Here is a 22,070-nt window from a genome sequence, read left to right as displayed (position 1 = left end):
AGAGGCTGGATGACCATCTGTCGGGGGTGCTTTGAATGTGATTTCCTGCTTCTTGGCAGAATGGGGTTGGACTGGATGGCCCATGAGGTCTCTTCCAACTCTACTATTCTATGATTCTATGATTCATGATGACGGGTTACATCAAGATGTTTTCCACTGTGAAGAAGACATTGTCAACCAAGTACATGAAGTTCTAATGGGACTCTGTTTTTTGGTGCATATTGAAGACTTCGATTGCATCTTTCCATCACACAAATGGTTTAGCAACCAATGTACCAAGCTTCTGATGAGCACCTTTACCCCTACCTTGTCCTCCAACCACCACACCATACTTACAGAGCACACCTTGTACATGACATGAGTAGGCCAACCAGGGAAATCTGCTGAACCATTTGGGTTGAAATCTTAGATACCTCTTTTTATCCACAGGAAATACATATCCTGGCAATGGAATCTGTGGATTTTGCACTAATTGAGCTTTCACTTGGTCATCAGAAACAGTCTTGTTCATATAAGTCAAAGGTCTCAATCTAGGGGTCGGGACCCCTGGGGGGTCACAAAGCGGTGTCAGAGAGATCCTCAAAGACCCTTCTGACAAATGACAAAATTTGTCATTTGCCCCCCCCCCCCTCCAAGCCCACCAGTATTGAAATTTGGGTATATCAGTTATTTGTTCCAAATTTGGTCCAGATCCATAGTTTTTTGGGTTCACAGTGCTCTCCGGATGTAGGTGAACTACATCTCCCCTCCTGTTCACAACATAAGCTCTACAAAGACTGGCTGCAGCTAGTTGCCATTTAGATTCAAGAAGGCGATCTTGTCAATTCCTTTTCTGTTGGTCATGAGAGTTCTGTGTCATGGGAAGTTTGGCCCAATTCTATCATTGGCGGGGTTCAAGGGGCTCTTTGATTGAAGGTGAACTATAAATCCCAGCAACTACAGTTCCCAAATGTCAGTCTATTTTCCCCAAACTCCACCAGTCTTCACATTTGGGCATGTTGAGTATTAGGGGCAAGTTTGGTCCAGATCCATCATAGGTTGATTCCACAGTGCCCTCTGGTGTAGGTGAATTACAACTCCTAAACTCAAGGTCAGTGCCCACCAAACCCTTCCAGTATTTTCTGTTGGTCATGGGAGGGCCGTATAAAAAAACCCCACGAAACAGCAAATCCACAATAGGTGAGGGAACACTGCAATGTTTTAATTTCATGGTTCTGTGTTTGAATTTATGTTGTTGTTGGGCTTGTTCCCATGTGAGCCACCTCGAGTCCCTTTGGGGAGATGGAGACAGAATACAAAAACAAAGTTGTTGTTGTTGTTGTTGTTGTTATCCTTGTGGGAGGCTTCTCTCATGTCTCATGTCTTCACCTATTTTGGTGAAGACCAGAAACGGGAACCCCTGCCAATTGACTTAGAGGCGAACAGAAATAGTAACAATAATGATAATAATAACTTTATTCTTATACCCCGCCCCATCTTCCCGAAGGGACTCGAGGCGGCTTACATGGGGCCATGCCCGGACACAACAGCACAAAATCAAAAGAAAAACAATAAACAAATCAACCAACAATAAAACATCAACATGGATAAAAACAGTCATAAAAGGTCAATATACAAAATAATGTTAAACTCATGAGTTGGATCAAAAGATCTGGGCCAAGGTGCAGAAAAAATGTCAAGTCATCAGGGAGGGGTAATTACACAGCAGGTGTAGTGCTAAAGTGCTAAGTGTAATCCTGAGAAAGCATACCTGAGAAATAGCCTTGGAGCTGCAGGGGAATTCTAATCCTGGATGTCAGGATGTGAAAGCCCAGCACTTATAACAACTGAACTCTCCATCAGAAAAATGGGGTGGGGTGGGGTGGGGTGGGGTGGGGGGGAGATAATCTAAATGACAAGGGCCATCTGGCTAGGAAGATGGGTTTTATGGCCTGCTCTGGGTTTTCAAGCCTGGGAAAGGACTACATAACAGATGTATTTATTTATTTATTTATTTATTTATTTATTTGCAGTATTTATATTCCGCCCTTCTCACCCCGAAGGGGACTCAGGGCGGATCACATTGCACACATATAGGCAAACATTCAATGCCATAACATAGAACAGAGACAGAGACAAACGCAGGCACGGGCTGGCCTCGAACTCATGAACTCTTGGTCAGAGTGATTTGTTGCAGCTGACTGCTAACCAGCCTGCGCCACAGTTCAGTCATTGGACAGAATGAGAACCTTTACTCTAAGTCTCCTAAAGCCCTTACATCAGTATTCAAATAACCATTTATTTGCGCGGGGGGGGGGGGGGGGGGGGGTTCCAGGTGGCAGAACTTGTGAAAGAACTTCGCTGTGAACGTGTGAATATGGAAAGGGGGGGAGGTAGGAGATGGATATACTCGGGGTTTGGTGGGAATATGTTAGTTCTAGCTTTGTTTTCAACTTGAAAAGATGGTCTTCAATAAAGCATTTCCACGGAACTACCTGTGTGAGCCTGCTTTGAGTCCTACAGCTTTCAAGAGCTGACACTGGAAGTTTCTCAATTTGGGATTTGAATACTCTATGTAGCTTCCCTAAGCAGTTGCCCTGATCACGATTCATGGTGAGTTAGGCGGGGAACTCAGGTGTGTCACCCAAGTCAGCTGAAGAGTGGGTCTGAGATGGCCACTGCCTCGGCTCACACGACATCAAGTTCAACCCCCCACTTTTAGCTGGTTGCAGTTCATGAAGAAAGTTTTAACAGGTATCAGTTTAATCAAAATCGCCCATATTGATCCCAACACAGTTGTCTGGTCCCGTTATTTCATTGAAGGGTAGGCAATGAGCTTCTCTTGTGAGATTGGGATGGAGTGATCTCCTCTCAACCGAATAGTACCTCCAAGTAAAATAATAAGATCTGTCAAGGAAAAAAAATTACATTCTTACAATGATTTAATATATTCGTGAAGATTTAAATATGGGGGTACTAAATAATACACTTTTTATTTTGGAAAGGCATTGGTCCTCTTTGAGAATTGGGCATGTTCTTTTGTTTCAGAAGAATGGCGTATTTTGGAAATGGCCTTCTTTAGAAGAATGACATATTTGGAACACGGTCTCCTTTTTCCATTAGTATAGTGTGAACGCTACTACTCTATATTCACACTATACTAATGGAAAAAGGAGACCATGTTCAAACTGGTGGCGCAGCATGTTAAAGCTCTGAGCTGCTGAACTTGCGGACCAAAAGGTCACAGGTTTGAATCTGGAGAGTGGGATGAGCACCCACTGTTAGCCCCAGCTTCTGCCAACCTAGCAGTTTGAAAACATGTACTATGAGCTGGGTAAAGGATTGGTCCAAGTTAAAGAAAAGGAAAACACTGGACTTGGAGGGATATGACTTAAATAAAGGGTGGCATAGCTACATGTGGAGAGGGAAAACTAGAAAGGATGACATGGTTAAATTGCTGGCAAATAAAAGAAAGTTTTAAAGAGGACCAAAAGATAGGATTTGAAAACAAAGATACATGCTGGGACAAAATATTAAGATCAGATAAGAAAGTAATAAAGATATTATATCAGCAACTATTGGTCTGGGATACAGAAGAAGAGCAAGTCAAAGAGGTGATGACAAAATGGGCAAGGGAGGTAGGCCATACGATAAACATGTCAGAGTGGGAAAAGATTTGGAAGACAAAACTTAAATTTACGTATGCGGTAGAATTAAAGGAGAACTGGTATAAGATCTTTTACAGGTGGTACCTCACACCGGATAAACTCGCTAAATTTAGTAAAGGTAAAGGTGATGGGAAATGCTGGAAATGTGGGAAGCATAAAGGTGATTTTATGCATATGTGGTGGGGTTGCAGGAAAGTAAAAAAATTCTGGCAGGTAATTCATATAGAAATGGAGAAAATAATGCAAAAGAAATTCGACACAAAACTGGAATACTTCCTACTAGGAATTACGGATTTCCAGATGGATCACAACAGGGAAAAACTTTTTATATACATGGTGATGGCAGCCAGGATATGTCTGGCAAAATTGTGGAAGACTCAAGAAACTACCTCAATAGAAAATTGGTTTCTGAGACTATTATTGCGCCAAATTGCTATGTGTGTGTGTAAAGAAATCCTTGCAAAGATGTTTGCAGGAAATCTCTGTAAAAGAGCTCAGCTTTGCAGAGGCAAAGCCACGCCTCAAAACAACAATGTATCAGTTTGATGGCAGATGGCTGGTTTTGTCAGTTGGTTTGTCAGTTGGGATTTGAGCTTGCTGGGAGAGCACAGAAAAGGACAGGCTCTCTAATAGCTACGGTCAAGTAGCTGATTAATATGCTATGCTTGATTAGTTATTGATCTTATGCAACTACATGGACATTGTATGATTGCTGAACTGTTTATTTGACTTCAACTCAACAAGTAAAGTTTCCTTTTGTTCTTTCAATTCCTCTGCCTGGTCTGAGTCTTTTGCACATGGTGTTAGCTGGACTCTGCTGATTCCACTGCACACTCACCTGGTAACAACTATTGAATATTAAAAATATGGATTTATTGACTCAAGTTCTATCACAGGATAACGCTCCAAGACGAGAGACAAATTGGCCCAAACTGAAGGAGTATATCCATAAAGAAAATACAAAATGTTTATAAAATATATCAGGAAATTACCCCAGGACTCAAAATGTATCGGCGGTGACTGCTGACAGAGCTTTAAAGCTAAAGAAAAAATGTTTTGCTGTGCAAAAGATCTGGAAAGGGAATTATGTTGGTGAGGGGTATTCAGTTTATTGTTATTTTTTTCTTCTTTTTATGTTCTTTGAAATTCATAAATAAAAACTTTAAAAAAAAACATGAAAGTGTAAGTAGACCAATCGGTACCGCTCCGGCGGGAAGCCAACGGCGCTCCATGCTGTCATGCCACGTTACCTTAACGGTGTCTATAGACAACAACGGCTCTTCAGCTTAGAAATGGAGATGAGCACCAACCTCCAGAGTCGGATATGACTGGATTTAACATCAGGGGAAATCTTTACCTTTACCTTTAGTGTGAACGAACCACACACACACACATATCAGGATATTAATATTAAGTAAGATTCCTCCATACTCATAAAAACTTCAAAGCCAATGTTATGATGCATAGATTGTTTTATTCAGAGAGACAAAAAGCATACAAATTTCCAGCAAGCAATCTTAAAGAGAGCAGAGCAAAAGTGCACAGCTGAATAGGTTTCACATAAAAAATAGCTATTTGTTTGCATGTCAGGGCAGAGGGGAGAGAGGATCCTTCCCTCCCCACATCCTTTACATGAAATCCCATAAACCTGAGATGCCACTTCTACCAAGGGAGCATAAAGCAAGTAAATAGGAAAGGGACGATAGGGAGGTACACCAACGAATATTATATGTACCCCAGGTTAGCAGAGATGCTGAGCAATCCCCAGTTTTCTATTGAAGTCAACCGGTATGGGACTGCTCAACATCTCTAGCCACAGCCTGAGAGTCTAGCCATGAATCCTTGCTCATTCCTTTCTTTTATTTCCTGACGTCAAAAGTCCATGAGGAGTTACAAGCATCTGACACCACATGGCCCGCATGGCCCGCATGGCCTGCATGGCCCGCATGGCCCGCAACCCCCAGCAATTGCACATGGAGCAGTGCCTCCGACAGCAATGGGCTCACAGCTGGCAGACATGACGGCTCCGGGGAAGGTCAAGACAACTGGAGGGGGCTGGGCAACCATCTCTGATGCTGGGAGCTGGGTGATGCAGGAAGGGATGACTCCAGGCACAGTTCCAAGGCAGCAGGAGGATGTAGAGGTTCCACACCGCTGGGCTCCGATGCCAATACATGGGGTAGAAGAGCAGGATGGGACCACACAGCAGGGTGGGCATGGGCAGCAAGATGGTGGGCATGGACAGCAAGACATGGCTGAAGAGTGGAGAAGAGTCTGGAAGCGGGAAAGAGAAAATGTGAGATTCATAAGAAATTCTGAAGCTCTAAAGTTCTGAAGTCCCACCAGTGATGGAATGGTCCATCCCTAGGAAAGGATATATAGACATTATAATAATAATAATAATAATAATAATAATAATAATAATAATAACTTTATTTTTATACCCCGCCTCTATCTCCCCGGAGGGGACTCAGGGCGGCTTACATGGGGCCAAGCCCAAATAAAAACAGTAGCAGTATAAAACACAGCAATAGACAACAACTTGCACAATAATAAAAAAAAAATAAACATTAAACATTAGACATGTCCGATCGATGAAAAAAAATGTTTCAATTCTCGTTTCTAAAGTAGGGGGCGCTGGCGCTTCCATATAGAAAGTATTTCTGATTTTTTCACCCAAAAATTTCGGATATTTCCAAAAATTTGTAATGATTCTAAATGTTTCTAAAATGGCGGATGCACATGTGCAATCGCCCAAAAAAAGGAACCCGGGGGGGGGGACTTTTACAGGGCTCTCCCATGATCATTTCTTGAGCTATCCTCATCATATTTGCAATGCCCTTGCAAGTTGTGCAAAGATACTTTGAAAACTAGAAATTCCCTTGCTATATTTGTAAGCAAGAAGGACACTGGAAATCAATGGTGCCTCTGGCTATGTGATCCCACAAGCCTCAACCCAATGCCTTCAATTATAAATGGACCAGTGACCACCACGCCAAGCAATGCCCTGGCAAGTTGTGCAAAGATACTTTGAAAACTAGAAATTCCCTTGCTAAGAGAAAGAACCAGCAACAAAATCCTAACCCTTTCTCCAAACCGCTCTGTGGGAACAGCCAGACCGGGCCCCTTCACCCTCTCTCTCCCTCAAGAGGCTCGCTCGCTCTCCGTTTGCAGACCACCACCCTCTCCATGCCCAGAATGGCTCACCCGGGCTACACAACAGGCTTTTATGGCAATCTTCCATGTGGACGCAGAGGACCCTAGCCCCCACTTTTGTGTCCATTGTGGAAGCTTCTGATTGGCTGGGGAGCGGCAGCCATGTTAGGCTGCGCTAAGCTCCCATTCAAGGTAGGTTGCAGAAACAAAACATTTTTAAAAAATATTTTTAAAAATATATTTAAAAAATTGGGGGGGGGGATTAACAAAACATTAAGAGACAATTAGAGAATGGGCCAACAATGGTTCGAATTACATTGCTGGTTGCGCTGTGAGACAATGTCTCGGAATGTGTATCAAAAAGCGAGAACAATCCAAAATAAATCCGATATACGATTCAAAATGATTTTTTGGACATGTCTAATATATAGACATGTCTGCCTATGTGAGGAATGCTAGTGATGTAGGTTTTCAATTCCTATATAAATTTTCCTCACTGTTAGATTAATCAGTCATCATCATATAAAAGATAGTAGCAGAATTCACAGCAAGTAGAGTCTTGTCATCTCGGTGCTGTAGCTTCCAATCTCATTGTTGGGTTTTTATATTCAAAATAAATATTCAGAAGTAGTTTTGCCCTTGCAATCCTCTCTGGAGGACTAACAAGAATTTACTAAATTGGTGCTTCCATTTTAAAGATGATGGCACCTTCCACCAGTAGATTCTCCCATTACTGAAGCTACTGGAGATGTTGCCTCCTAGAGCATCTCAACACTGGTTGAATGCTCAGGTTTTTCCATTGCTTCCTGAGGAAGATGGAGTTGACTTAAGAGACCTAACCCCAACAAGGGGGAGATCTATTGAAGTCAGGAGGCATGAGTTGCCTTGGACAAGCCAAACTTACCTGGTCTTCAGAGAAGTAGAAAGGCAAGAGATGAGTAGAGATGAAGCTGATGGAAAACCAAGGAGAGACGAGGGTTTATATACTGTGTCCCTCACGTCTTGGAGGCTTAAAAACCACCACTTTGGTCAGTAGTATTCATTAGGAATCTGCTGGTTTCATCATCTTTAAAATTGCTTTAATAATCCTGCAGGTTTTGGTCATCGTTGTGTGCCTTCAAGTCGCTTCCACTCTATGGGCGCCCTGTGGCAAACCTTGGCTAAACTGGGGGACAAATGGGCAGTAAGTGGGTAATTACAGTGAATCACATGCATTGTCCTCCCTAATTTGAATGTTTCCTTCTTCTTGTAAATATTAGTTAGTGTTCCAACTCCACACCCAATGGCCTCAGTCAAGTGGACTACAGACATAGGCTGCTGTTGTCCTTCTCATTTGGAGAACTGAGATATATTCTGAATTTACGTTGCTTTTTTTGAATCCATTTTCTTCTTGGCCAAGCATAGATTTATTTTTGTCTTCGCACTTTTTCTCAGGACTTTTTAATTTTTCCAGATTAACGTTCGAAATGATTCACAATAAACCAGTAGATAAAAATACAAGTAGCCGTAAGGAAGTTTACATCACTTACCAGCTATTGTGACTTTTAAGATGAATTTTCATTGGTTTCTCTTGAACTAGGCAACAGAAATTAAAACAAGGTATAGGCATGTAAATAAGTTGAGGCATGTATAGTTTGATAAGAATTCTTAATTAAGTTGTTTATTTTGGAACACTTCATTACCTCTTTTACTCTTTGAAAAATCACATAGTGTTTAGTACACAGACACAATCAAATCAGCTGTAAAAAATAGCACAGGTTGCCTGGAATTCTGAAAATAATAATAATAATAATAATAATAATAATAATAATAATAAGAAGAAGAAGAAGAAGAAGAAGAAGAAGAAGAAGAAGAAGAAGAAGAAGAAGACGACGACTCTGGCAGAAACCAGTGCAAGTGATCCCGGTGGTGATCGGCACATTGGGTGCCGTGCCAAAAGATCTCAGCCGGCATTTGGAAACAATAGACATTGACAAAATTACGATCTGCCAACTGCAAAAGGCCACCTGACTGGGATCTGCGCACATCATCCGAAAATACATCACACAGTCCTAGACACTTGGGAAGTGTTCAGCGTGATTTTGTGATAAGAAATCCAGCATATCTATCTTGTTTGCTGTGTCATAAAATAATAATAATAATAATAATAATAATAATAATAATAATAATAATAATAATAATAATAATAATAGACAACTTTATTGAAGGGCAGGGTATAAGTACAATAAATACATAAACTGCACTTAGGACGGAGGTGGGACCGAGAGGAGAGCCTCCTGGCGACTCTTCATTTATTTATTTATTTATTTCCAGCATTTATATCCCGCCCTTCTCACCTGAAGGGACTCAGGGCGGCTTACAACAATGGCAGTAATTCGATGCCTACACAAAATCAAAATTACACAGTTCATAAAATCAATTAAAACTATTAAATACAATATAAAAATTTTAAAACAAATAGTCAGATCCACCGGCTCATGAGGGAGATGCGTCTCGAAGATAGGTAGGACCCAAACCATATTGGGACCGGAAACTTGTCAGCAGCCAGTGGAGCTGCTTCAATAGTAATCTGGTGGCCGACCTTCTCGCTAACAGCAGTTTTCGAGCTGTCTTCAAAGGCAACCCCACGTAGAATGCATTATGGTAATTCATTCTAGACACAGGTTGCAACCCTAGACCCCAATCGGCATTGTGATTGACTACTAGAATTACATGAACAAAGTAGTGAGAACTAAAGATTGTTTTGGAAATCTTATTTCCATTTGCACCATTCATTTAGCATTTTGACATAGATATCTGTGCCAGATTGATCAATGTTCTGGAAGCCTGGGACTGTAATTTGGAAAGGTGCCAGACCTTTTTGGCAGAGAAGTCTAAAGACTTATAAAATAAGTCTTTAAGATTTATAAAATAAATGTATTGTCCCTACTTCGCGGATTTTCACTTATTGTGGGTGGTCCTGGAACGTAACCCCCGCGATGAGTGAGGGAACACTGTAAATATTATAATAAATGTAGTGTCCCTACATTGCGGATTTTCACTTATTGTGGGTGGTCCTGGAACGTAACCCCCACGATGAGTGAGGGAACACTGTAAATATTATAATAAATATAGTGTCCCTACTTTGCGGATTTTCACTTATTGTGGGTGGTACTGGAACGTAACCCCCATGATAAGTGAGGGAACACTGTAAATATTATAATAAATATAGAGTCCCTACTTCGCGGATTTTCACTTATTGTGGGTGGTCCTGGAACGTAACCCCCGCAATAAGTGAGGGAACACTGTAAATATTATAATAAATATAGTGTCCCTACTTCATGGATTTTCACTTATTGTGGGTGGTACTGGAATGTAACCCCCCGCGATAAGTGAGGGAACACTATCCATCACATTGAGCTCTACAACCTGCATCAAATTGCACCATTCATTCATTATACAGTGTAGATGAACTTGTTGATACTGGAGCCATTCACCGGCACTAGGATGCACATAAACCCCCAAAGCTATCTCTTTCAAGGAAGGAAATATGGCAGATACACAATGGTGGCCCAAGATGCCACCGAATCGCCCAGGGCATTAATTACCGGAAGAGCAGAACAACATAACCACACGCCCATTGGGCCACAGGATGGACAACCATATATTTCAGCTAACAATTGGGTAATTCTACCCTACGAAATGAAAAAAAAAACTATGCTGTCACCCATATCGAGGGCAAATACTTCCCACTCTCGAGAATAATTAGCTTTATTACTTGGCCGCCGCCACACAAGGGGCACAATTTGGAGGGAATGTTTGCACAACGTTCTAATTGAAGTGCAGTTACTTCCAGCTAGAATTGTAAATCTCTCATTATTTTGTTCTGGCAAGCAAGAGTAAATAATTACAGGGGTTTCCTCCCCACTAACAGATTTTTAAAATCCCAGCCCTTTTTGCTGAATATTCTCCCTTCGTTTGAATTCCTCAAAGTATTCTGGAAGCTGACTTCCGAAAAGCTAAATAACTCCCTTCTTCTTATATTATCTTATTATATCACATTTATATTTTCTACCCTGGAAGTAAAGGTGTTCATCTTACTGTTCACTGTATTTCAGCCTTAAAAAAGATAATTTGCATTGCCATTGTGAATTTGTAGTACTATATTCCACCAGTTTGCTATAACAACATAGTCAACTTATTGTAGAGATTGGGTATATAGCCATTAATGTAGTGCTTACTATTATCCATGGTATCCGATATCCACGTGAGGGTCTTGGAATGTATCCCCCATGGATATGGGAGTTGTACTATTATACATACTAACATATATTCCCGGCATTTGTTGGGACTACTATTCGCCTACTTTCTCCCTTCTCCAGTTCTAGACGGGAAGACCTACCTCACTACTTCTCCACGGCAATGCTCTGACAATGATGGCTAGGCTCTCTTTGTGGCTGATTCTTTCCTCTCTTTCTCTTCCCTTCATACACCTATCACCTTTCTTTCCCAGGGACATCCAAGAGGGTCACTTCACCTAGCAACAGCCAATCCAGAGACATCACAGAGGGTCACCACTTAGCAATAGCCAATCCATTGACATCACAGGGGATCACTTCACTTAGCAACAGCCAGTTCTTCACTTAGTAATGGCCAACCCCGTGACTTCACAGAGGGTCACTTCACTTAGCAACAGCCAATCCTTCACTTAGTAACATTCAATCCAGTGACATCTCAGAGGACCACTTCACTTAGCAACAGCCAATCCAGAGACATCACAGAGGACCACTTCACTTAGCAACAGCCAATCCAGTGACCACAGAGGACCACTTCACCTAGCAATGGCCAATCCACTGACATCACAGAGGGTCACTTCACTTAGCAACAGCCAATCCTTCTCTTAGTAACAGCCAATCCAGTGACATCTCAAGGGGCCACTTCACCGAGCAACTACCAATCCAGTGACATCTCAAGGGGCCACTTCACCGAGCAACGGCCAATCCAGTGACATCACAGAGGACCACTTCACTTAGCAACAGCCAATCCAGTAACATCACAGAGGGTCACTTCACATAGCAACAGCCAATCCTTCACTTAATAACAGCCAATCCAGTGACATCACAGGGGACCAGTTCACCTAGCAACAGCCAATCCAGTGACCTCACAAAGAGCCACCTCACCTAGCAACAGTCTTTTGGGTACATACATACATACATATTTTGACTATTATACATATATAATACATACATACACAGAGGTATACTGAGATATCTGGAAGGAAAAATAGATAGATGATAGATAGATAGATGATAGATAGATAGATAGATAGATAGATAGATAGATAGATAGATAGATAGAGAAAAATGCAAAATATATAGAAAACGGTGGAAAATGGGTTTCTTGAGTGCTCGGAAGTCCTGACCTAGAGAATCTGAGAGAGGTGAGAGGCACGACAAATATGTGTAATTCTGAGCTCAGAATATGACGTCCCTGTCCAGAATATAACCTGGATTGAACAATTTAGTTATGCTTGTGCATGAGAACAAAAGAAGAACACGTTGAATCTTTACTTTGAATGTAAAGCTATTTTTATATGTTGTAAAGAAGTAGTTGTCTCCTAAGAAGTACCATAAGTATGCTACGTAAGAAGCGGTCATGGGATTGAGAGAAGACGATACAGAAATGTCATGGTCTGAGACAATTGGGAGAAAGATGGATGGATGAACCAGCTATTCCCATGTCATGAGAATGTCCAATCAGATCTTTCCACATGGGACCAGTATTCTTATTTTCCCCTTTGGACTTTTGATCCTGCCTGAAGGTAGTAATAAGCACATTGGGAGGAGCAACATGACATTTACAGATGTTGGAGGTGGCATTTATGAAAAGGACATTTGCCCAAAGTCTTTTGGTTGATTATAGTAATTTAGCATGTGACATTGGTGAGTCAATTGGCAGGAAACTCATGAAAATGCAAGACTGGAGACACTTCAACGTAAGCAAAGATGGTGAGACTGAGAGTATATAAGCCTCACCCCTGGTCAACATCTCAGCTTGCTTTAGAAAGCAGGTAAGATCGACTCTGGAATAAGTCCATGTTACATTTTCCAGTCTGAACTTTTGGACTGCTAATGGAGAAACTCATCTGTTTCTCCTTCACTCTCTCAGTTGTGTTCTCATTCCTTTGGATGGTTGACATCTTAAACTTTGGCACCGATTGCAACCACCATCAACAGACATCTTGAAAAAAACAGAGTTATATTTTCCTATAGACGCTAGAGTTGTGCACAGTATCTGTTTCTCTCGTTTCCTTTGTTGCTTTCGTTTCTTTCTGTACTTTGGGAGCACGTAACGGGAACTGCCTCCCAGTACGAACATCAGCTCACCACCATTAATACCAGACATATTGAAAAAGAAAGAGAGTTGTATTTTCCTAGAGTTGTGTGCGGAATCAATTTCTCCCATTTCCTTCATTGCTTTCATTTCTTTCTGTACCTTAGGAGCACTTAACGGGAACTCCCCTCCCGGTACGAAAATCAGCTCACCACCATTAACACCAGACATATTGAAAAAGAAAGAGAGTTGTATTTTCCTATGGACGCTAGAGTTGTGTGCGGAATCAGTTTCTCCCATTTCCTTCATTTTTTCATTTCTTTCTGTACCTTCGGAGCACGTAACGGGAACCCTCCTCCCGGTACAAACATCAGCTCACCACCATTAACACCACACATATTGAAAAAGAAAGAGAGTTGTATTTTCCTATGGACGCTAGAGTTGTGCACAGTATCTGTTTCTCCTGTTTCCTTCATTGTTTTCATTTCTTTCTGTACTTTGGGAGCACGTAATGGGAACTCCCCTCCAGATACGAAAATCAGCTCGCCACCGTTAACAACAGACATATTGAAAAAGAAAGAGAGTTGTATTTTCCTAGAGTTGTGTGCGGAATCAATTTCTCCCATTTCTTTCATTGTTTTCGTTTCTTTCTGTACTTTGGGAGCACGTAACGAGAACTCCCCTCCTGGTACGAAAATCAGGTTGCCATGAATCCAAGTGAGAGCCAATCCTGGCTCCAAGCCTGCTTTTCGGCATCACAATTTAATCTTTTTATTAATCCTCTAGCAAACAAAAAGTAAACCCTCATTCTCTGAAAACTACTCTTCTCTTCCAGGAGATCATTGCTCTTCCTCACCTGGAAGTGGGAAGCCTCCTTAAAATGCCTTGGAATAGAAAAAAGTGTATGGCTGGCTGGTGTGGTGTAGCCTGAGAGAGAAAGCGTGGCTGACTGCCAGTGCCTGCAACTGAGCGTCTCCTCTGGAGTAAGAATTTACTCTAGAGGCTGGGAGATCTGTTGGAAATGAGACAAGTAGGGTTTACATATCTATGGAGTGTCCAAGGTGGGAGAAAGAAAGTGAAGACCTGGCTATGTGAGCAAGCATTCAAAGAATACGTTTTGTTGGCTTTGACTCGGTCTGGACTAAGGTTTATGTACAAGGTTTTTATGGATGAATGGCTCAAGTATTTTGTTTGTTTTAAATCTGTATTTAAAATTTAATATAAAATGAATTTATATTGTTGTGTATTGGCATCGAATTCTGCCAGTTTTGTAAGCCGCCTTGAGTCCCTTCGGGTGAGAAGGGTGGGATAGAAATGATGAAAATAAATAAATATTAATTGTCTGTTGAAGGCAAGTGTGACTGTTGCAATTAGCCAGCTTGATTGGCATGGAATGATCTTGCTGGTTCAAAGTCCAACTGCTTCCTGCCTGTGGGAATCCTTGGTTGGGAGGTGTTAGCTGACGCTGATTGATTTTCTGCAATTCCCCTATTTTCTGAGTGATTCCCCTCCAGACAAGAAGCAGACAGGCTTTGAAGCTGCAAGGTTATTCAATGCTACTCAAGGTGGCCAATTGCAACATTCTCACTTGCCTCAAATTGACAATAGTTCTTTATCCCACCCTGGACATCATTCCACAGATATATACCCCACTTGCCTAGTTTCCAACAGACCTCACAACCACTGTGGATGCCTGCCATAGATGTGGGCAAAACATCAGGAGAGGATGCTTCTGGAACATGGCCATACAGCCAGGAAAACTCACAGCAACCTATATTTGCCCACTAGAGGGAGCCACAGACTGTAAGATTCAGCAGTGTGTTTGCAAACGCTTTTCCCTTTTAATGTCCTCAATAGAAATGAGCACGCAATGGGCATTTTTAATGGGAGAAGTACCTATGGCAGCAGTAGCATAGAATGAAATATTTTTTATCTTTTTCCTCTGCTATAAAGAAATGGAAACCTGAGAAAGCTGTTGAGGACAAATATAACCACAAGGAAAACGTTGAATCACTTTCAGCTGTTATTAGGCTTGTGCATGTATTCGGAGTGGCCAGTTCTCTTCGGCTAATCCGGTTGGTCTGGCTTGTTCATAACGGCAAGATCTGAGCCTCCAAGTTTTTTGTTTTGCTGCAACAGAACAGTGGCTGTCAAAAACCACCTGCCTTCATTTACAAGTGCTAGAAGGAAAAGTGTGAGGGGGAACAAGGCACTACTCCAGGATCTGCAAATTAAGAAAAAGGAGATTTTTTTTAAAGGAAGCCCAGGGTAGGATAGCTCCACACTGATCACTCTTCCTTCCCTGGGAAGTCGGGATTCAAGCCTCCATAAAATACATTGAAAAGCTGTGAGAGAGCGCTTGCAACACATGTCTTCTCTAGAGTAGAAATAGACAGAAGGGAAAGGATTGTAGAAAGAGTGGCATCTTCACTCTGATGCTTTTAATCCAGATCTACTTCCAATGCTTGGAATGATGAGAAAAGGAGCCTGGGAATTCCCCCCATAATGAGCTCAATAGAAAACAATTTTTTCAGCTTCCCTGATCAAAAATGAATTTCTTCCATGATATATTCAAAAAATATATCAGAAATAAATGTTCGCAAGATAAAGATTGAAAGAAGGGGAAAGTAAGAAAAGAAAGGAAAGATCAGGTAAAGGTAAAGGTTTTTGTTAACATTAAGTCCAGTCGTGTCCGACTATGGGGGTTGGTGCTCATCTCCATTTCTAAGCTGAAGAGCCGGCGTTGTCCGTAGACACCTCCAAGGTCATGTGGCCATTGGCATGACTGCATGGAGCGCCGTTACCTTCCCACTGGAGCGGTACCTATTGATCTACTCACATTGGCATGTTTTCGAACTGCTAGGTTGGCAGAAGCTGGAGCTAACAGCGGGCGCTCACTCTGCTCCAGGGATTTGAACCTGGGACCTTTCGGTCTGCAAGTTCAGTAACTCAGTGCTTTAACACACCTTGCCACCGGGGCGGAAGAAAAAAAAAACATAAAATAACCGCCAAGGAGTAGATGGAAGTCACAAAAACTTTTTGTTATCACTTTTTCTGTTTTGATTACTTTTTTCTTTTTCTATTTTTATTTTTTCATATGCTTCTTTTTGTACAACCTTCTCACCCTTATTTTATTTTTTAATAAATTTTTATTGAATTTTCCTTGTACATGTAATGAAATATCAAAAAGAAAAAAAAACAAAAATAGAAGAGGGAAAGAAAAAAAAAGATGAAAATATAAAAAAGAAGTTCTATGGGTTTTTGGGAAGGTATCTGGGGTGGAAAAGAGGAGATAGAGTAGGGCTCGACAGCTATGTCCTGGGGAAGGGGGGATGTCCAAGGTACTGAGGATGGTAAAATGGTGAGAATCGGGGCACTGAAAGGTTCTTAGTTGGCATCTGATCTTCCTCCTCATGTCTGTAGTTTCTCATCAAATGTTTAATTTCCTCTTTTGTTTCTCCTTTTCTTCCCTTATTTACTTTTCACCTGTTTCCCACTCCCCAACAATCTCATCCCTGTGTCCCATACATACGTAATTTTTTTTTATTTTACTTAGATGGAAAAATACCTTTGTATTACAATAAAAATTATTTTGAAATTATTTTGTCCTCCCAAATTCAGGAGGCTCTCAAAAATGAACACTAAAACGAATCTCAGTTTACCCGAATTGCACAAGTCAACCTGTTATTGACACATTCCAAATTTTAAGTTGAGTGAAATGCACTTATAAGTGTAACAAAACCAAAAAACCAGAGTGTTATTATGCAAATACATTTTTTTATTAAAGACTTGAAAGTAGGCAAATGCCAAAGAAAGACAAGCAGTTCAGAAAAAGACAAATCAAAAAGATCATAGGTGGATCGACAATTTCTCCATTACACAATTACAGTTATTATGTTGGCAACAGGAGAGGGAGATCTAGATCATCCTAACTTATTTGGTGATTCTCCAGTTTACCCTTTGAATATGGGTGATAGATTCATAGCAGGAGTTCAGATATCCTATGCTTTTTCATTTGCTCAGCTGAAAGGTTGTAAGGAAAGAGAGAAACATAGACAGGGATACATTCTGACTGAAAGCAGAATCATGAAAGAGAAACAGGCCTGATTTCTATTTCTGCCGAACACCAGCCCATCTCCCATGAACTTGACCTGGGAAGGGAGTGCTCAGATTAACTAAATTTAAACCTAAATCTTTGGTTATATGTTGGTCCGTTGTTCCGTTTCCTGGGCCAAGTGTACGTGAGAACTTAAATGCAGGAGCCGCAGATGCTGCCTCTTCTCCCGACGAATCCGGAACGGACCCCAAGGAGCCCAAAATTTAGCCCACGATTTATCCCACCATAGACCCCACCAAAATATCCATTATCAAGTCCCCTAAGCCCACCATAGAGCCCACCAAAAGATCCATCACCAAGTCCACTAAGGCCAACTCCACTAACAGCGCATGGAGTGTTGCCTCCAACAAGGAGAGGCTCGGGGGTGGCAGAGAGGACGGGGCCTGGGATGGTTACCACAAATGGAGGTGGGTTGATCACGGCTTCAGATGAGGGAATCTGGTTGATGCAAGATGGGTTGACTCCGGAGAGGACTCCCAAATTGGCTGCAGATTCGATGTTGCCCCCAAGGCCATAGCCAGAAACAAGGCCAGAGCCGTAGCCGAAGTTAGAGCCATAGCCAGAGACAAGACCTCTGCCTAATCCTCTGGCGCCTCCGGATCCAAAGGCAACGGTTGGAGTGGCTTCACAGGATGGGACGGCGGAAGCAGGTCCACAGTTGGCCATGATGTTGAGTGATGGAGGTGAGTCTGGAAGAACAAGAGAGATGATAAACAAAAGAAAGGTTTCAACGTCAACAGTAATGGAGCCAATAGAGCTCCATAGTGACCTCCACTCATTTCATTTCAGTCAGTAGATAGATAGAGATAGATTATAGATAAATAGATCTGTTTATTGATTAGTCCACTGAGTGACCATATCAATAATAAAAGACCAGACAAAAATCCAAAGAACACACTGACAAATTGACACTAATCACTATCCTAAATATTCTTTAATAGTTAACTAAAATAAATTAAATACAGTAGAGTCTCACTTATCCAAGCCTCGCTTATCCAAGTTTCTGGATCATCCAAGCCATTTTTCTAGTCAATGTTTGCAATATATCATGATATTTTGGTGCTAAATTCGTAAATACAGTAATTACAACATAACATTACTGCGTATTGAACTGCTTTTTCTGACAAATTTGTTGTATAACATGATTTTTGGTGCCTAATTTGTAAAATCATAACCTAATTTGATGTTTAATAGGCTTTTCCTTAATCCCTCCTTATTATCCAAGATATTCGCTTATCCAAGCTTCTGCCAGCCCGTTTAGCTTGGGTAAGTGAGACTCTACTGTACAATAATAAATTTGGTAAAATGGGATTAAATTACAAGACAAAAGCAGTAGGAGTAGAGTGGCCAGTTAGGGTTAAAGAATTAGAGAATTTAGATAAGTTCACCGCCATGACAAGGGATTTTGTGAGATAAAGAGATCTCTCAGGTGGTTTTGGCTATGCACCAGACGTGCGACATCATCAGATGTGTTGCTTTGCCTGTTTTATGCCACTTGTTCTCCCCTTTCAGCACAGAGCTCATTACATGACACACATGTACTCCCAGCTAGACTCTCTCATGGAAGAGGAGAGCAAGCGATGTATTCTGCCACTGGGGCAACACGGATGGCTTCCCATGTTGCCTTTAAATCAATAGGGAGAAGCCTGGTAGTAGGTTCTTCTCCTCATGGGATGGAGTCCCAGGTAAGTTGGGCGATGCGGAGCCCATGGATTCACCACAATGTGTGGCAAATTCCAAAGATAATGTGATGAAGTTGTAAGTGTAGACAGAGCCAGCCCTAGGTATTATTCAAGTGTAGGCGAACAGAATTTTGCCCCCCCCCCCAAACCAATCACTGAAAAATAAAAGCGTTGGATAAGCGAAAATGTTGGATAATAAGGAGGGATTAAGGAAAAGCCTATTAAACATCAAATTACATTAAGATTTTACAAATTAAGCACCAAAACATCATGTTTTACAAGAAATCAACAGAAAAAGTAGTCTCGACTGCGCCCCTGTATGTTTTGCACCTGAAGTGACTGCTTAATTCGCCTCATTGTTGGACTGGCCCTGAGTGTAGATTCTCCCCAGAAAGAAAATAAGACAATTTGAAAACTGGATCCCAGTTGATTGTTCTAACACAGTGGTTCCCATCCTGTGTTCTGTGGATCACCAATGGTCCACAAGAACTAAAATATGGTCCGCAATCTCACCGTTACTACTACAAATAATAACTCAGCCCAACCAAAACAATTTTTTTCTTGCTGTCTTCGCTTTTAGGTCTGTTTCTGGGGTTATTTTGGAGTGCTGGTTCAAAAAAATTGCATTGGATAGACAACATCAGCTTTAGATGATTAAATATGGTTTTCTGTAGGCAAGCAGATGGCAACTACTGGATGGCATATGTTCTGTATCAGAAACTAGAGCTGATGTGATTAATCCAATGCACTTTTCTGAATCAGCATCCCAAATAACCAAACCGAATCTAAAGTTGACCAGAAATTGATTCGTAACCCTTTTGGTACTAATGTTGGAGAGTGGTCCCTGGTCAAAGTGGTCCCTGGTCAAAAAAAGATTGGGAACCACTGATGTAGGGGAAAGAGAGGGTTGTCTCCATGTCATCAAAAACTGATACATAACCCTTTTGGTACTAATGTTGGAGAGTGGTCCCTTGTCAAAGTAGTCCTGGTTAAGTGGTCCCTGGTGAAAAAAAAGGTCGAGAACTACTGTTCTAACCAAAAGCTGTTGTAAATATCGAGATCTCACCCTGGCATATAGACAACAATCAAACAAGATATGCACAATGTCCACTATGGCTGGTGCATCACAGATGCAAGTGCTTTCTTGTTAATGTATTTTTTTGGAATCATCCCATGCTTACCATAGAATTAAGTTGCTCGAATCTAGCTCTGGTAAAAGCTATTCTCTATCCCTGCATGAGGTTCCTCCTAAGGTACTTTCCTGTGCCAAACGTTGCTTTGTTTTTTTGGCTAACCAGTTTGGAGATTTGAAGACAGCAAAATCCAGTCAGTACATGGCACTGGGTTTAACTAGATATATATGGACCCACCACACAAAACGAATGTACCTTACATGAGACTATACAGTATTCTACAGATGATAGACAACTATGCCAAGACAGTAACATTCTATAACTCTTAGTAAAACCATAAAGAGAAAACAGATTTCAATACTACCAAGAAGTCATGCTTACCGGTTCCTCAGAGGAGAAGAAGGCAAGAGAAGGCAAGTGATGAAGCTGATGGAGGACTGTGGAGAGGCGAGGGCTTTTATATTCTCTTGGTGGCTTCCTTAATGGGACGTCCCTTTAATGTCTTAATTAATGATGCTATGAAATCTGCTGGTTCCATCATTTATAAAATTACTTTAATTATCCCATAGTAATCAGAGCTGGGAATTCCGCTTCCATCAGCTCCTTACAAAGAAAGTCAATGAAATAACGATGACTGAATTTCCTTTCAACCTTCTGTCCTCTGTGTCAGGGTGCAACAAAGAACAGCATCATCAAAGCTGGTCTTCTCGCAACCTGACTACAAGAGGACAGAGGAAGGAGACCATTTGGCGGGATAGGCTGATTTATGACAGGGTCTGGTCTTCAAACGTGGGAAAGGACAAAAGGAAAGGGAGGTGTGGATGGAGAAGGAGGAGGGGGGAGGCAACAACCCCATATACTGAGGGGAAAAGCGGAAGAGGGTCAGTAAAAGCTTTTGCAGTCATCTTGGCAAGGCGGATTCAATAAAGTTTTCCATTGTGACCAGCGGTGTGAGCCTATTTCTTGGGTCCTACACCTTCCAGGAACGGACATTAAGCTTTTACTCACTTTTTTTTTCCGGCTCATCCCGTGAGGAAAGGTCTCTCCGGTGAGAGCATGAACCCTGATGGAGGAGAAACCATGAAGGAATTCCTCTTCCTGGAAGAAGAACAGGCGAACCCTCGAGGTGCCGAGGAGTTGAGAGAGGAAGGGAACCCATTGCCAGCGTTGAGCGAAGGGGGGACAGACCCCTCAGACCCGTCGTGGAAGCCGCTGACCTCCACCCAGTTACCCGCAGGAAGGGGAGTGACAGTGAGACGGAAGATCCAGATGGGAGGAGATTGGCAGCGAGACGGAGAGGGAGCCCCGGAGATGAGAAGGATGGAGAGGAGATTAGATGCGATGGAGAAAATGTTTGAAACTTTCTCTCGACAGATGGATCTGATGCAGCGGCAGGTAAACGAGTCCTGGAGGGCGACAGTCGAGCAACGGGAGCAGAGGAGAGGGCTGCCCGGGAGAGGCACTGGACCCCGTCCCTTTGCCGGGGAGGGTCCACAGGACTATGAGGATGAGATGCCTCAGCAGGGGACATCAGTTTTCCCCACGGGCCTGTCAGGAAGGAGCCAAATGCCTGGGAAGGGAGAATTTCGGGTGAAGTTCAACGGGGACCCCAAACAGCTGTCTTATTTCATTACAAACGTAAGACACTTCATGGAGGATTTTGGGGACCACTTCCCTTCAGAAAGCGCAAAAATCCACACGGTGGGGGCAAACTTGAAAGAAGCAGCTGCAGACTGGCTAATGCAGATGTATGATACTGGTGCCCGGGAGCTGGCCTGCCTGGAGGATTTCCTAAGAGCCCTCCGTGAGAGATTCGAAGACCCTTTGGCAGAGGAGAGGGCGAAGGCCCAACTCAAAAGGATATACCAGGGAGGAAGGACGGTGTCAGAATACGCCCTGGAATTTAAAGCCACAGCGGGGAAGATTAGGGACTGATCCGACACCACCAAACTGGAATATTTCAGGGCTGGTTTACGCTCTGAGGTGCTCGAGTGGGCTTTACACAGAGGAAATCCAAGAGACT

At 42.1% G+C, this 22,070-nt stretch overlaps 1 protein-coding gene across 1 annotated transcript; it reads right to left on the bottom strand.

Annotated features, from left to right (window-relative positions):
* Positions 1-16,872: 16,872 nt before the first annotated feature.
* LOC100558368 (claw keratin) lies at positions 16,873-20,669 on the bottom strand. The gene is made up of 2 exons (XM_008119117.3): positions 20,429-20,669; positions 16,873-17,921 (listed from the first exon to the last, which is right to left on the bottom strand). Exon 2 carries the CDS (start codon positions 17,896-17,898, stop codon positions 17,365-17,367), a length of 534 nt encoding a protein of 177 aa, XP_008117324.1. The 5' UTR covers positions 17,899-17,921; positions 20,429-20,669; the 3' UTR covers positions 16,873-17,364.
* Positions 20,670-22,070: the final 1,401 nt, after the last annotated feature.

The sequence above is a fragment of the Anolis carolinensis genome, unplaced genomic scaffold (genome assembly GCF_035594765.1).
Source record: "Anolis carolinensis isolate JA03-04 unplaced genomic scaffold, rAnoCar3.1.pri scaffold_14, whole genome shotgun sequence".
NCBI lineage: Eukaryota > Metazoa > Chordata > Lepidosauria > Squamata > Dactyloidae > Anolis > Anolis carolinensis.
Note: the sequence above shows the minus strand (reverse complement) of the source record. Positions and strands in the feature narration are given on the sequence as shown.

Coding starts and splice junctions, on each gene's coding strand:
- LOC100558368 (XM_008119117.3), bottom strand. CDS start 17,898: ATGGCCAACTGTGGACCTGCTTCCGCCGTCCCATCCTGTGAAGCCACT.